This window comes from Phascolarctos cinereus, unplaced genomic scaffold, assembly GCF_003287225.1.
Source record: "Phascolarctos cinereus isolate Bilbo 61053 unplaced genomic scaffold, phaCin_HiC Scaffold_7;HRSCAF=346, whole genome shotgun sequence".
NCBI classification, from domain to species: Eukaryota; Metazoa; Chordata; class Mammalia; order Diprotodontia; family Phascolarctidae; genus Phascolarctos; species Phascolarctos cinereus.
The window spans coordinates 66,898,454-66,914,607 of record NW_027556180.1 but is presented as its reverse complement, the minus strand read 5'-3'; the positions used below and the strand labels follow the sequence as shown (position 1 = coordinate 66,914,607).

Below are 16,154 nucleotides of genomic sequence, written 5' to 3'. Positions count from 1 at the left end.
CGTTTTCTTGACTGTAGGTCCCAAATTCTATCTGCTTTTTCCACCTAGCTGCTCTGATTTCAAATCTGGCCTGAGTCCACTTACTAGCTGTGTGATCCTGGGCAAGTCACTTAACTCTGTTTATCTCCGTTTTCTCATCTGTAAAATGGGGATAATAAACAGCAGTCACTTCCCAGGGTGGTTCAGCTTCCCAGGGAGACTCAAATGAAATAATATGTGTGAAGCTAAATGCTATATGAATGCTAGCTATTATTATTATAACCTAGAAATCCCTTCCAGCCCTAAGGCCATATGTTACTACTTTGCAAATAATTGTAAATGAGTTGAAGTTAGTCAAATATTTCATTTTAAAGGATTACTGAATTCAGTGGCTTTTGGTCATTGGTTACTATAGAAATAGCAAAACTACCCATCATGTGAGAGCCCAGATTTTTTTTACTTTAAAATGCAGTACTGTTACAGAATGTTAAAAAAAAAAGTGCATGATAAATTTAATATATATTTAAAAGGAATAGCAAGTTGTACATAATAGATTTACAGTTTTATCTGCAACCATCTTTTTTTCTATCGTAGCTTGTTATACAAATGCTTGTTTTATTTCTTAAAAAATGTTGGTAACCAATGGTTTGGTGGAAAGGTACACTGGATTTCAATTAGCTAGGGTTCAAACTCCATTTCTGCTACTTACTAACTGTATTATCTTGGACAATTAATTTCCCCTTTCTGGGCTTCAGTTTCCTCTGCTATAAAATGAGGGGATTAGATAAAATTATCTCTAAGGCCACCTGAAGCTCTGACTCCCATGACATTATAACGAGTAAACCTATATCCCTGGAAATAAGGAGACTCAGTCATAGGTCATGATGAATCAGACAGATATCCATCCTATCCCTCCAGGGGCATAAATTGTATGACCCCCGGAGGGCCCAGAGAACTCAAGGGTTCCTCTCTGCCTGTGCCAAGGGAAATCCTGAAGTTAGACTTTGTCCTAGGTGAAGGGAGTTCCGATACCTCATCTCCGTGTACTAGGTGCGTGGGTGGTTTCTGGGAAGCCACAACAAGTCTATTGCCTAAAAACTGCTCTCTCATTTGGGTGCCTGAGGTGTGGGAGTAATTGCACCCAGCTGCCAGGGTGTGAGATTAGAAAGGAGACTTTAGGGTTGGTAGGGCTGCTATCTGCCTACTGCAATTTTATCAGATAGGAGCTGGCTGAGTCTGAGTAGAAGTAAAAAGTGAACAAAGAGGCTTTGAGAACCAGACAAGGGTGGGGAAATAGCACAGTAAAGTGGCATATGTCCACAGGGTTGGCAGAGGGCAAAAGGGTGAGGAAGATAACCAGGTTATCTTGTACTCTGCTGGGTCCGCCCTTGTGCCTCTGACTTCCAAACAGTCTCAACGGGTGTTTGGCTCTCTACCTGGGTCCAGCCTCCTTTGCTTCCAGTCGTCTAAGGGGGAATTTGTTGCTGGAGGTGAGAGCTGATTGTTTACATTTTGACACAGGGCCGATGTTTGGCTCAGTATGAGCTTCGCAGTCCTGATGCCTGGGAGTATTTGGGGACAAGTCACTGTACTCCCTGGCCTTCTGCCTGCTCCCATTTCCCTTTTCTTGACTCGGTTCCTACCTCCTCTTTCCACTTCTGCACCTGGTCCTGCTTCCTTTTGGGTTTTACTGTTTTATTAAGTACTTTTTAAAATAAATGCTTCTGGATGGCCTATATCAGATTGTTTGCCATCTTGGGAGGAGGGGAGGGATATAGGAGGGAGGGAGAAAAATTTGGGACTCAAAATCTTATAAAAAGTGAATGTTGAAAACTATCTCTACATGTAATTAATAAAAATTAAAATACCATTTACAAAAAACCAGTAAAAAACAATTCTGACAACCTTCCCTGAAAAAAAATTTCAAAATAAAATCAATGTTTTATGACCAATGTAGGAATTTGTTTTCCTTGACTATGCAGAGTTGTTAGAAGACTTTTGTTTTTCTCCTTTTTTCCAACTGGAGAAGAAGGAGAGGGAGAGAATAAATGCTTATTAATTTAAAAATAAAATTATTTTAAAAATGTTTTGTTTGTACTTTTTAGGGTGCTGTTATTTCCCAATGACTCTCAGCAGCTAAAAACTCTTCCTTTGTAGCAAAGAAGTAGAATTAAGCAAAATTAATCAATATGTCTGATTCCACACCTATACTCTGTCTCTTTAGAGAAGGGAAACACACTTCACTGTCAGTCCTCTATAGTCACAAATCTCATAGATTTTAAAGAATTTGGAGCTAGGAATTATCTTTAATGACCTTCCCCTAATTTTACAGCTGAAGAAACTGAAGCCTAGACAGAGACTTGGCCAAAGTTTTGAAGCTGACAAATCAGGACTGGGATTGAAACTCAGGTCCTCGGATTCTGAATCCAGTGTTTTTTCACTGCCCTCTTTCTGTCTCTGTCTCTCCCTCCTTCAGTGTCTCTTCTACCTTTCCCTAGTCACTTGAATCAAATGCAAATTCTCCTACAGTAGCAAATGACTAATCGTTGCCTTATTGGCAGCTAGGTGGCAAAGTAGATGGAGCTCCGGGGCTGGAGTCAGGAGGAACTGAGTTGGTCTCAGATACTTACTAGCTGTGTGACCCTGAGCAAGTCACTTAACCCTTTTTGCCTCAGTTCCCTCATTTGTAAAATGAGCTGGAGCAAGAAATGGCAAACCACTCCAGTATCTTTGCCAAGAAAACCCCAAATGTGGTCACAAAGTGCTGGACATGACTGAATAAAAAGAAATCACTGTCCATAATCTGCTTCTGCCAGTGTGGCACAGGGGACCCACTGGAGCAATTAAGTTTCAGATTTCTGGCCCACTTATTCCCACTAGAAAGAAAGTGTAACTGGGAGGTAGAGTCACAGAAGGGAAGAGGACAACTGGTTTTGGAGATGAGACTGTTTAGTCCACCCCCTCATTTTCCAAAAGCGGAACTGAGGCCCAGAGAGTCTGTGACTTGCCCAACATGACAAGGTAATAAATAACCGAGTCAGGATTTGAACCCAAGTCCTCTGCCTCCAAATCTAACATTCCTACTGTACTATAGTGCTCATTATTCTGCCCTCTGGAGCAAGTTTCATCCCTTGCTCACATAGTGGTTTTTCACCCTATCTCAGTTTTCTCCAGGCTAAATATTCCCAATTCCTTCAACCTATCTTCATATGACATAGTATCCAGTCCACTGACCATCTTGATCATGTTCCTTTGCATGCCCTCCAATTTGTAAAAAAGTGTGGTGCACAGAAATGAACACAATAGCCCAAATAGAGTGTTTGTCGTCTCCCTCACTCTCGACTCCAAAGTCTCTCTTCATTAGTCCTAGATCCAGTTAATATCTTTGACTTTCATGCCACATTGTTGATTCTTCTTGACCTTGTAAGCTACTAAAATCCCACTTCCATTATATCCCAGTTCTCCTGCTCTACCTAGACTTCTGATGCCTCTGCGTTCCCAACATTTGTTTGCCTGTATATCCAGCAAAGCCACAAAAGAATTATTTAGCACAGAGCTTAGTGTGTAGGAGGTACTGAGTGCTTGTTTATTCATGGTTCAATTTTTTTTTTTAGGCAACTGGGGTTAAGTGACTTGCCCAGGGTCACACAGCTAGTAAGTGTCAAGTGTTTGGTCTGAGGCCAGATTTGACCTCAGGTCTTCATGACTTCAAGGCCAGTGCTCTATCCACTGTGCCACCTAGCTGCCCCTCATTGTTCAATTTTTACTTCCATCCTTCCTTTTTTTCCTTCATTGCTTCTTTCCTTTCCTCCTTTCTTTCTTTCCTTCCTTCCTTCCTGTCTGCCTGCCTTCCTGCTTCATTCAGTCAAAGCCAAGCAAACTGACCCAGTATCCCGTATTTGGAGGAGATAAAACTTTCTTTCTCCCTAACTCCTTCAAACCCTCAACCTCAGTTTGGGTTGCTTTCAGAAGCTACTCCTTTCCTAGTACAGACTCTTTGTGGGCCATAATAGGAGGAGATGGGTCAAGCTGCAATTTCCAGGGGACCTCCTTAAATCTCTGGCACTCACCAGTGAGAAAACAAAGATATGAAAACTAATAGTGCATATGGGGGTGAGATGAGGGTCAAACCAGACAGGATACATAAAAACACTTGGTAAACCTGAAAGCGCTACAAAAACATCAGCCGCTGTCCTTTCACTGATACTCCTGCAGTAGTTCAGCAGGATAAGAAGGTGAACATTAGTTCTCAAAGTAATCCTTTTCCCCTGCTTTCCAGATCCACCCTTTATTCATTGTCTATCCCCATTAGAATGTAAGCTCTTTGAAAGCAGAGATTTGCTTGCTTGCTTGTATTTGTAACCCTAGTGCTTAGGACAGTGCCTGGCACACAATAAGCACTTATTAAAATGTCCTATCAATCTATCTATCTAACCATCTATCTATCTACCATCTATCATCATCATCTATCATGTATCTATTTACTATCTATCATCATTTATCATCTGTCTATATATCTATCATACATGTCTCATCTGTCTCTCGTCTGTCCCTATCACCCGTCTTTCATCTATCACATCTGTCTGTCATCTATCTATTAAAGGCTAAGTCAGCAGAACACAAGCTCTTAAATGTTCTACCTACCTGGAAAGGTTTTCACTGGGGGAGAAGGGAAGAAGAGGACTGCAGACACCAACCTACCAGCCTGTTTGTCTGCCATGCAAACCCCAGACTAGAATTAGGGGTCACTACTGACTTGACTAATAATAGCTGAGGAATTTTTTCATCCCAGAAATTTCTGTAGAAATTTGCCTTCTATCAAGGCAAAGGGGATTTATGATCTGCATTAGCAGGTGAGACTAGCCACATTAATGGAATCATGGACTCTTAAGGTACTGAATTTTTTTTAAGCAAGGCAATTGGGGTTAAGTGACTTGCCCAGGGTCACACAGCTAGGAAGTATTATGTGTCTGAGGTTGGATTTGAACTCAGGTCCTCCTGACTTCAGGGCCAGTGCTCTATCCACTGCACCACCTAGCTGTTCCAAGATATTGAAATTTTTAAAAAATGTCAGTAGCCCAGGCACTGGCTCAAGACATGTAGGTTTTCAGGCCACAGCCTACAGTCCATAGGGACCCAGTGCCTTTTGCTGTACCTCTGATTGGCGGAAGTCAGAGGTGTTCTCTTTCCCCATCCTAATTTGGAGCTGAGTTGGTGGTGGGGGAATTCTTTAGTGAATATAGCAGCTGTCATGCAATAGGGGCTGGAGACATTTAATTTCTTTTTTTTTTTAAATAATTTAATAATTTAATTTTTAAAGATTATTTTCCCCAATTACCAAAGCCAGATTTTCAAAAGCTGCTTTTCCTCCTCTTTCTCCTTCTAGCCACCCATCCTTCAACATTGTTTCCCAAGATTTTCTCTTCTGAGTGTCATCTGAGATTCCCTTCTGTCTGAAGTCAGAGCAGCTTTGTGTTTGTCCAGTAGGAGGACGGTCCTTCTTTGTCCATCTAGTACTACTAATTAAGAGGCCACCCGCTTGGGTGGTGGAGAGGGGGTGGTCAGAGAATCCTGGAGCAAAAGTCAAAGTTAAGTAGAGGGAGAAACAGACTTCCAGCATGTCAGCAGGGAAAGGCCAGAAAGAGCATCCAATACAATGGCCTTATTTGACAGGTGCTCAACAGGATTGGATGGGAGGGGAGAGGGAGGGGAGAACAGGACCATAAACTGGAACTAGACATTGTCTTCTTGGAGAAGTAATTTATCTTTGTTATGGAGGTGGGACCAAGGCCCATCCCTTGTCTGGGATGGGCGGAATCGCTAAGGAGGGGTGCAGAAAAAGGCAGCGTCTACTCCTCTGAGTCCCAGTTACAACACCTATAAAATATACTGTTTCCACTACTTGACTCATAGGTTCCTTGTGAGGAAAGCATTTTGTAAGACTTAAAGTACCCCAGTGAGCTTTTATTGCAGGGTTATCCATAGACTAAGGCAGAATGCCAAACCTTAAGTAGGGCTCAGACAAGAAGTAGAAATAGATACATAGAAGGCCAAGGTGTCGAAGGAAAAACGAATCAAGTCGGGGATATCCCCTAACTATAGTATCTCCAGGTAGCTTTTCTCCTCTGCCATAGCTAACTACATTAAGCACCAGGTGGAGTTTGGAAGGATCACTGTGGGATCGCGCTGTGGCGAAAATATGAAATGCGAATTGTAATGCTGTACTACCTTATTCACCCGGCCGATGTGAGGAAAACACTGTGTAGACAAATCTCAGTAGCTATGCAAGAATGCAAATTTGGGGGCAAAGGACTTGCCCACATCACCGTTGAATCAATTTATTGGTCTCATTACAATGACCCTGCCCCACGGTTGTGACATCTTAAATAACGTTTATTACAAAAGAGAGAGAAGACAAAAATGCTTCAAAACCACCCCCCCACGGACCTCCCCCTCCGCGCCAATAAATAAGAAGGGGGGACACGACTGGAGGAGGGGGTGTAGTGGGGGGAGACCTAGATGGGGAAGGAATTGTGCTTAGTCCGGGAGCCAGTGCTCCTCATCCCCATCTCACGTTGTGGGGAACCTTCTTCCCCCTCCACGCAGTCCTGAAGGGTCGGGGCTGGGGTAAAGGACGGATCCACCCCCACACAAGCACACACGTTTTCAGGGGCTCCCCGAGTATTCTTCTCCTTCTTTGGGTCGCGTAGGTCTTTCGAGGGGAGTGGCTCGGGTGCCCCCATCCTATTGGCTAGATCACAGGGTTCCGGTTGCTTTAAAGAACTCTATCCACCAATAACAAGAGTCTTTTGGGGTCTCCGGGAGTGCGTTGGTAAGAAGTTACGAGCCCCTATGGTGAGTAAAGAACTTTTAGAGTTCTCTCTCCGTATGCCCGGGAACTTATTACCTTCTACTTCACCCTGCTCTTGGGAAATCTAGCAGCATTAAGGACGGCGCACCTTAACCCAAGGGCTTAACCTGGGACTGGAAGCATGAGGCCTCTTAGAGTTAGTGAAGGGGGGTGGGGGCTTTGCTTATTCATTAGGAGTGATGGGAGCAATAAGCCAACTTCAAGGTCTCTAGAGGGTTCCTGGTAGCTGTTTTTGTTCTGTGGGTAGAAGCCGGACACCTAACTTAACCCACATCCACTGTCTTCGTGACAGGTTGGGAGAGAGCCTTGAGTCACTCACTTCAGTGTTAAATGTGACATACCTCCCAGGTGACCAAGTCGGTCTTCCCTTCCCCACCTCCCTCCCCACGCTCCTTCACCATCCACCAGGACTAGAGTCCTCCTGGCTGAGCGATAGGGGGATTTGAGGTGGGGGAGGTTTCATGCCCAGCATGGTGGGTTGGGGGTGAATGGGGTTGGGACACTGTTCAGCTGCCCATCCCTGCCATTCCCAAGGGATGGAAACTGTCTTCATCCAGCAAGAGGCGCCCCAGGCGGTAGAGCAGCTGAGGGTACCAATGTATACCCTCTCCTGGGGTCCTGCTGCCCCATGACAGACTATGGTAGAGGCGAAGGGGCCAGAAAGCCAGCTGAGCTAGGCGCTGCTCAGCCACAGCCGCGAAACAGGAGGCCACTACATCTTCAACCACCAGCGTTCCGTGCTTCGTGAGAGGGGCGTAGGCCCCTGGGGCTGTTCGGGTGGAAACAGCTGACACCCTGGCAGGCTGCAGCCCTGGCACCCCTGCCACCAGCACGTACTGACCAGGCTGCACTTGGCTGGCAAAGGTAGCCCGAAAACCAGTAGCAGGCTCTGTGTGGTTATCTGCAGTGAACAGCAGGTGCGCTGGTGTAAGTGCCAGGCGCCGGGGAGGGTCCAGGGTCTCTATGACATGGAAGGCCTTCTGAATGGTCGGCTCCCGATCCAGGAAGATGAGCACATCACTGAAGGTTGGGTTCCCATCCTCCCCCATAGCCAGTACCCGGTCCCCTGGTCGCAAGGCAGATAGGGCCACTTGAGCCCCGTTTTCCAGGCGAACCCTGGCTCCTGCTGGGAAACAGCCGCCAGTCTTGGCTGCAGCTGAGTGCTCTGTGGGGAGAATGGACAGGGTAGGGAGACTTGGTTATTGTCATGGATGTCAGATTCCTAGACTCACCACTCAGCTCACTCATAGTGAGGAGGCATCTCCCACCTCAACCTTTAGACTGGCTCTTCCATCCTACAAGCAAACCTGACTCCTCATCAGTGCCAGTCCCAAACCAGACCCTGTCTTCACCTCATCTTATCCCCATTTATTCTGGGAACACAACGTACAACACAACCAAAGCCCCAGCAAAGCCCACCCCCATCTTAAGAACCATGACGGGAAATTGGGGAAGGAGAGCAGGATGGAAGAGGAAGGTTTTCCTGAAGTTCAAGGGCCCTTTCTGTAATACTGAGACAAAGGGTATCTCTGCAAAACTGAAGGGAGGAAAAGAAGCCTGGTGCTATCATGGGAAAGAAGTGGCAAGAAGGAAAGGAATAGACTTGCTTCCTCCACTCCTGCATAGAATATCATTTCCATTCTTTATCTCTCATCCCTGATTCAAATGCCGACCACTCCCCAGGCAAAACTACCTTCCCTTGGAGTTTTTCCTGCTCTTTCCCTGCCTAAGTTGTGCTTTGTGTGTCTGTGGAGTGAAGTATAGGTCCAGTTACTGGGGGAAGGGGAATGTGGGGGCAGAGGAAATGGAGTACAGACTACAAGTTTGTACATTAGTAGCCAAGTTCAGGTCACTATGAATTGCAAAGGTCTCCAGGTTCCAGTCCACATGCAGGGTCAGTGTGCAAGCTCTATGTATTGGGACAGTGCAGTTTGAGATTGATGGATGAGCCAAGGTCAATGAGCAGAATCAGTGTAGGATTAGGGGTCAAGAAATGTGTGGTGCCACTCCATACATGAGATCAGGATGGTCAAGATTAAGAGGAATGAGTGAATGGATTTGGGGTTATGGTTTAGGAATAGTATTGGTTGAGGTCAAGGTGTTTTGGAAGGCTCAGTGTATGGCTTCATGTTAGTGTATTCACACTATCAGTATGAGACCACTGAGGTGGAGACAAATAGATTCTGGAGGGTTGGGATACAGGGCTATTTGCAGAGATCTATGTGCTGTGCTAACGTGTGAGGGTCCTGGTGTGGCCAATTTCTGGGCTCAGAGTATAGTGTTACTGTGCAGGGCCAGTGGGGTTGGATTCAGTAAGAAGGAAGGTAATAAATTTGTATACTCTCTCAAAAGACACTATGTAAAGTCCGTGTAGGGAACTGGTTGCTGAAAGACCCCAGTTCTAGCCAGTTCTGATTGACAAGGCAGCCATTTCAGGAAAATCCACTTTATTAACTCCATGCTGCCCGTTCTGGCTCTCATTCTTTGCTTGGCCCCAAAGCGCCCAGCGTCAGGGCTTGGGGGTCGCCTGCGCCCCCTTGGGCAGAGAGAGCTACACAGTAGGAGGGGGGCCCTGACCTGCACGGTGGCATACAGAAATCCCCTCCAAGCTCTGAATCTCCAAAGGATCTGTGATCCAGTTCTATACAGCACAAATCCCAGCTCCCCAAACAAGGTGCCTCAGGCAAACACACTGTTCCCATATGCACCCCAGTTTCAACACCTCCACTCTCCAGCCCAAAGGGTTGGGCACTGAGTGGTTCTGCCAGCCCCTGGCTCCCTCCATCCGTCCATCTCGTTTTGGTCTTGCTCCTCGTCACCGCGCGGCTTGGGGGGTGTTGGGCCCATCCTGAAGGGTGGCATTGGGTTGCGGCCCCAGGCTCGGGGTAGGGGCACTGAACCCTCCACTCTAGAGTGCTGGCTAATCAGGCTATCAAGCAAGGGACGTACAAGTGGTCACAAGCAGAGGAAGCGGGCGGTATCAATGTCCTGCTGAGGGCCGTTATGCCTTGTTTCTCCACCCACCCCCTTTTCACCTCCCCAGTTCATTCCGACCGGCCCCTGCTCTGTCCTCGGCCCCGCCCCTCCCGGGCCCAGTCACCCGAAGTCTCACCGGACTTGACTGAGCAGTGTACATGCGCCTTGGACTCATAGTAGACCCAGTCGAAGCCGGCCTCCACTGCCAGCCTTGCCAGGAGCCCATATTTATTCCGGTCGCGGTCAGACGTGGTAATGTCCACTGCGCGACCCTCGTAGTGTAGCGACTCCTCGGAGTGGTGGCCGTCCTCATCCCAGCCTTCCGTCACCCGCAGCTTCACGCCTGGCCACTGGTTCATCACCGAGATGGCCAACGAGTTCAGACGGTCCTTGCAGCGCTGCGAGGGGAAAGGGGGGGGAGGTCGGGGAATGGGAGATTAGGAGCTGAAGGGGTCCTGCGTCAGCGAAAACGCTGTCTCGTATTGGGGATGAGGAAGAAGGGCAGAAAGGGCTGGAAGCTCAACCCAGACAGCCCAGATGCCAGATTGTTCCAGGGAAGAAGCGGTCAATCTAATCATCAGGCTCTGTACCCCTAATTTGCTGTCCCCTCCTGCCTTGCCTCACTTGGGTCTAACCTCACGTGCGCCCCAGTGAACTCAGCCTGCGGCGCGGTGCCTGAAGACTTGTGGAGTCAGTGAAAAATAAAGGGGGGGGGGGAGGGAAGGAGAGCGGCCGTCAAAAGACAGAGATCGGGAGTCCGGAGATGCGGAGAAGGGTACATTGAACAGCCCAAATAAGAGAATATTGAGGTATCAGGAGCACGCGCTCCTAGACTGCGGAACAGGACAAGCCCGGCTTCCTTAGCCACGACCTCCCAACTTTGTCCCTTCTTGCGAAAGCAGATGAAATGATAGAACCCTTTTCCATCCCTGACATAGAGACTCCACGAGGATGAGCCAGACCTAAATCCTGCCTTTCGGGGCTCTTAAGAGCAGAAACCCCGGAACCTTCCTTGAGTTCCCTGGCTAAAGCAGGATTAGCCCCAGTTCCGAGTGGGAGCCTCTATTTCCACTCCTTGTCTGTTTCCAAGCCCAAAGCTCCCTGCCAGCCCATGCGCGTGTAAGTCTCGATCCCTTTGTCCTCTCTTATGTGCCTCGGACATAGGCTTCTGGGGCTTCGTGCCCATTTCCCCACCCAACGCCGCTGGGCCCAAAGGCAGGAGGATACAAATTAGTAGGACTGGCCAGAACGGGACAGGAAAGGGGTGCAGGGACCGCTATGCCCAGCAGGTGTCACCGCAGCCTCAGGGCTGGAAGTCCCGCAAAGGGTGGGATTGTCGAGGCCAAGGCAGGTGTAGAGAGAGCACCCTGGTTGGGCAAAGGGTCCTTACACCCAGCCCAACATCTCAGCACCTGAATCGTCCCCCCTGATCTGCAGCCGAACTCTTATACCCTGGGTACTGTGAGAGACAGTACGTCCTTCTGGTCAGAGAGAGACACTGACCATCTTTCCTTCCGCCGGCTCCTTCCCGAACCTGCAGATCTAAAGACAGGGACCCAGACAGGGACCGGGAAAGTTGACCATGGCTCTGGAGCAGTCGCAGTGGGAAAACACTGAGTCGGGGGGCCAAAGGAGCACCACTGCTCTTGTTACCTAAGGCTGTTGGGGCTGGGGAGTGGGGAAGAAGGGAGAACTGGACAGTGGAGAGCAATAGGTTGACAGCCTAAACGGAGTCCTCATCCAGATCCGCGCGCCTTCAGCACCTTGGTGAGGGGCGGGGGTCACCGCGCTACCCCGAGTGATAACATACGAGAAAGGAGAAATGGATTCCTCGGTGCAGCTCAGAAAAGTGACCCAGGTAGCTGTCCCACTCCCCAAACCCCTGGAACCCGGAAAGCCAGCTTGACTGGAGGGAAAGGATTGTAGGGATGAGCTGTAGCCGCCACCGACTCCCGTGTGCCTGGAGTCCCGGCGTCTGGGAATAAGAAAATACAGACTACTGACGCTTACACAGGACCTGAAGGCAAAGGGAATAACTGAGGGGGCATGAGAGGGAGGATGGGGGGAAGACGGGCGAGTAGGGAACATATCCGAGACTCTGACCCAGGAAGGGGGTTGGGGGGACCACAACATCCTTGGTTTATAGAGCTGAACTTATATGAACAGAGTCAAACCGAGCCTCACAGACCCTTGGACTTCTCGGGTCGGGAGTCAACAGCGGCAAACCTTTGTGGGGTGGGGGCAGGGACCGCGCTGAAGAGAACTGGGTGAGGTAGGACGAAGGAGGCAGAGAGGACAACCGCTTCTGGAAGAAACTAAATTGCCAATTTGCAGGCAGGCTCCGAGCAGCTTTTCTCCTGGGCTTCTGCTGTCCCGGCCAAGGCGCTTACTCCCTTTTCAAGGGACCTTTCCCCCATTTCTTTCCCTTTCCGGATAAGCCTCTGGATCTCTGACCTCTCTTTCCCAGCCTATTCCTGCTATTTCCTCGGGCCGGAGAGGCCGCCTTCCTTCTCTCCCTGGGCCGGGGCCGAAGCTAGGCGCTGTCAATGATTGTCGAGCCCGCCGCCGGGATCCTTATCTGCATTCCTCAGAGCCGGGCCTGCCAGCAGCCAACCTTCGGCCTCACAGCCTCGGGCCTGCCCGGCACTACGAATCCCAGTGTTCCCCCTCACAATCCATAGCTAAAGCACAGATGCTGGGGGGGGGAGGGAGGGGGTCGTGGTCACAGAGCCACAGAGGTAGCAGACTGGGAAGTTCCGGGTGAATGCTGAGCCTGGAAGAAGAGAGCGGGAGTTCTCTCCATTTACCACTCTGGCTTAAGGCAAATTTGCTCCAGCCAGCTTGGGGATTCTCTCCTGTCCAACTCTGGCTCTCCGCTCTGTAGCTAAAGGACTCGGGAGGTTCGGGCCATTCGGGTTAGCTCTCTTCTAACTTCCCCAAACATCCTGGCCCTTTTCACATCCAAGCCCACTTCTAAAGCTCCATCCCTCCTGCTCACCCCCACCCCCACCCCAGCCAAGCCCTGAAATCTCCAGAGCACAGTTCGGCTTTGGGTCTCCGTGTCAGAAACAGTGAATCTCCCCATCTAGCGTGAGCCCCCGCAACATACACAGCCTCTGGATTCCAGGGACAGCTCCCACAGGGGTGCCTCCCCTTCCTGATCCAGTACTAGTGCAACTCATCTTCTGCAGCTTGGTCTCCCCCAAGTCCCTGCGCTCAAGCCCCAGACACGTCTCCGACTTGGCTTGGACTCAACTCCAGGAGCGGCCGGCGCAGAAGACTGCTAGGATGTTGTAGAGGAAGCCCCGTCCCCGCGCTCCTAGCTGCGTCGCTCCGGGGACCAGAGAGGGTTGGGTTCAGGAGTTAAGTGCGCAGCCCCGGGCAGAATGGAGAGCTAAGCTGGGAGAAACCCTGCAGATCCCCGAGACAGTGAGACGTCCGAGGTGGCCCCGGGTCAGAGTTCCTTTGGACACTCTCTCACCGTACCTCCACCCCCGGGGTTTTCCGTCTCTAGTCTATACCACCTTGATCCCCGACCCTGGAAGTCCGGACGGGCTGGCGTGCACCTGCTCCAGTCTGAGTCCCCGGGACTTCCTCGGGGAGGCTGGGAGGTCAGGAGCCCGGCGTGGGGCACGAGCTGGCCCGACGGAGGCCAAAGGGGGCAGGGCGGATCAGTGTGGGCAGGTGCCAAGGGGGGCGGGCCGGGGAGCCTGGAAGAAGGTGCCAGCCAGGTCGGGTCGGCTGGACCGTGGGGTGCTGGCGGTGTCAGCAGCGGGCAGGTCGTACTCACCTGGGTCATGAGACGGTCGGCGCCAGTGTTCTCCTCGTCCTTGAAGATGATGTCGGGATTGTAGTTGGGGGTGAGCTCCTTAAAGCGCTCGGAGCTCCGCGCGATCTTGCCTTCGTAGCGCCCGCTGGCGCCCAGAGTCTTCTCGGGCACGTTGGGGCTGAACTGCTTGTAGGCTAGTGGCACCAGCTTCCGCGGCGGCCGGCGGCGGCTTCCCACCACCCGGCCCGGCCCGCAGCCCCATGCCGCCGGCGCCAGCAGCAGCAGCAGTAGCAGCAAGAGCCGGAGTCGGGGCCGGAGCCGGGCCGGAGACATGGCCGGGAGCCCCGGGGGAGCGGCCGAGGGCGCCGGGCGGGCGGGCGGGGGCGCTGCCGGGCGCTCAGGCGTTGGGGTGGCGCTGAGGGGCTCCGGGCGGGAGCGCCATCGGCGGGGGCGGGACGGAGCTCTACGGGGTGGTGGGGGACTGGGGCCCAGGGCCCGGGCTGGTGGCGGCGCTCTGTCCCCCTCGGCGCCTCGGCTCTGAGCTGCCCAGCCCGCCGGCCGCCAATAAATAGGCCGGCCCGTTTGTTTTGGCAACGCGGCGGCGGCGGGGGGCGGCGGGACTGCGGGCCGGTGGGGCTGGGCTGGGCTGGGCTGGTCGGACCGGCGGGCTGGTCGGACCCCGCGGTTTGCACCCCGGCCCGGCGGTCAGGCGACTCGGGCAGAACGGGAGCTGCTGCCGTCTGCGGCGCGGCCCGGGGCCGAGTGAGAGGGGAAATGGAAGAGATCCGGGCTCGGGCCCCGCGCAGACCGCACCCTATCCATGTCCCTGCCTCCCTCCCGCTCCCCAGCGAACCTGCGACAGGGGCAGCCGCAGCCTCCTCCCCCTCGGGCGGGCGGCCCCAGGCACTAGCCCTTGCCCCGATCCCAGGCCGCCCGCCCGCTGCCCTCTGTGCCCCCAGCACCTCCTGGGTTTGCCCTCCCCGCCCGCCGGGACCCGCCCCGCCCCGCCCTGGCCTCGCCTCTGGGCTCAGCCAAGCTGCAGGGGGCTGGGGCCGGGGTGGAGGGTTGGGGGGAGGGGGGGTTGGGGCGGGACCCTGCCAAAGCGCAAATCTCTAGGGCAGGAGGTCTCACCCCATGTTGACCGCAGAACTCGGCGCGGCCGGACGGGAGGGGCAGGGGACAGTGGCTGGACCGCACAGTCGCCCACGATGTTCCCTGCGGGGAGACAAACGAAAGACCCAGGGAGGTCATCGACACCCCGGCGCTGTACCTCGGACCTCAATACCTACACGCCGCTCAGCCTAGTATTTCTGTTCTCTGCATAAGCTCTCCCTCGGCTCTCTCCGATCTGACCCCCGGATTTTTGTCTCATTATTGTGTACACCCCAGATGTCAGTCACACGTTTGTCCCGCCAGCTGGGGTAGGTGGGTGGGGGTGAGACGCTCTAGGAGAACAATAGGATTTTAATAGGTCTTTTGAAGTTGGAAATGTGGTCAGAACAAGTAGAATGCAGTTTCAGTACAAGGTATAAGGTAGAGCAGCCAGGATGGAGCAATTAGTGAAACGAATAGAGGTGGCAGAATGACTGGTTATAATTGAAAGGGATAATAAGAACCTTAGCACATAGTGGACCACAAAATGAATAGGAACAAGAAGGTAAAAATGACACCGAGGGCTGATTCAGTAAAACTGCGAGTAAGATCTGTAAGCTAATCCTCTCTGTAGACTCAGCAATGGTTAAGCCCCTGAAGGGAACACGGGATTGCGCACTTCTAGGAGCTACAGATTAAACAGGACGTGGAAAACTTGTAGGAGATCCAGGCAACGGCAGTAGAAAGGGCCAGAGAGGTTGGGGAGGAGTAATGAGGGGTGCGTGTGTGTGTGTGTGTGTGTGTGTGTGTGTGTGTGTGTGTGTGTGTGTGTGTAAAACCTGGGGCTCCAGGACAAGCATAAAGCAGCTTAGCCAGAGCAAGGAATAGAAGAACCTTTAGAACTGCCCCAAGACAATCGTCTCTTAAATCTAGCAAGAACTGGTGAGCCTTTTTAAATGAGAGCTCGCTATTCCTTGCATCCAAGGATGACATTCCCAAATCACCACTGGAGGAGCATGCACCTAGAGAGGTTGATTTTTTCCAATTGGGAAGGATAGATTTGCACCCATTCACCTCCACTCTCACAGGGTCACCTTTAAAACACTATAAAACACAGACTTGATCACCAAGGTGCAGTCTGTGGTTGTGGAATCTTGTTCCAATTGCAGCTGCTAAGATTTGAGGTCGAAAAGACCACTTTACTGTATTATCCTTACAGATATCCACCCTCCAAAACCTCTGTATTTCATACCAAAAATAGCTCAGTCTTGTCTTTACCTTAGAGTCACTGGAAGTGTTCCAACTTTCTCCTTTCCATAGTCACCCACTCTTACACATGAAGCGGTTTTGCACTACAACTAGCTCCCCCCCTTTTCTCTCCTCCCCACAAAGGAATGGCATATTTGCACCTTGTCAGTAGGTTTTGGTGGGGTTTTTTCCTTTTGTATTTGTATCTCCAGGGCTTAG

The 16,154-nt window shown here is 51.3% G+C and overlaps 1 protein-coding gene across 1 annotated transcript; it reads right to left on the bottom strand.

Annotated features, from left to right (window-relative positions):
- Window positions 1-5,922: 5,922 nt before the first annotated feature.
- IHH (Indian hedgehog signaling molecule) lies at window positions 5,923-14,894 on the bottom strand. Its single transcript, XM_021002813.2, has 4 exons — window positions 14,727-14,894; window positions 13,617-14,335; window positions 9,963-10,224; window positions 5,923-8,015 (listed from the first exon to the last, which is right to left on the bottom strand). Exons 2-4 carry the CDS (start codon window positions 13,926-13,928, stop codon window positions 7,357-7,359), a joined length of 1,233 nt encoding a protein of 410 aa, XP_020858472.1. The 5' UTR covers window positions 13,929-14,335; window positions 14,727-14,894; the 3' UTR covers window positions 5,923-7,356.
- Window positions 14,895-16,154: the final 1,260 nt, after the last annotated feature.

Coding starts and splice junctions, on each gene's coding strand:
- IHH (XM_021002813.2), bottom strand. CDS start 13,928: ATGTCTCCGGCCCGGCTCCGGCCCCGACTCCGGCTCTTGCTGCTACTG. Junction 10,225..13,616: donor CCGACCGTCTCATGACCCAG/GTGAGTACGACC, acceptor TTCCCCTCGCAG/CGCTGCAAGGACCGTCTGAA. Junction 8,016..9,962: donor ACACTGCTCAGTCAAGTCCG/GTGAGACTTCGG, acceptor TTCTCCCCACAG/AGCACTCAGCTGCAGCCAAG.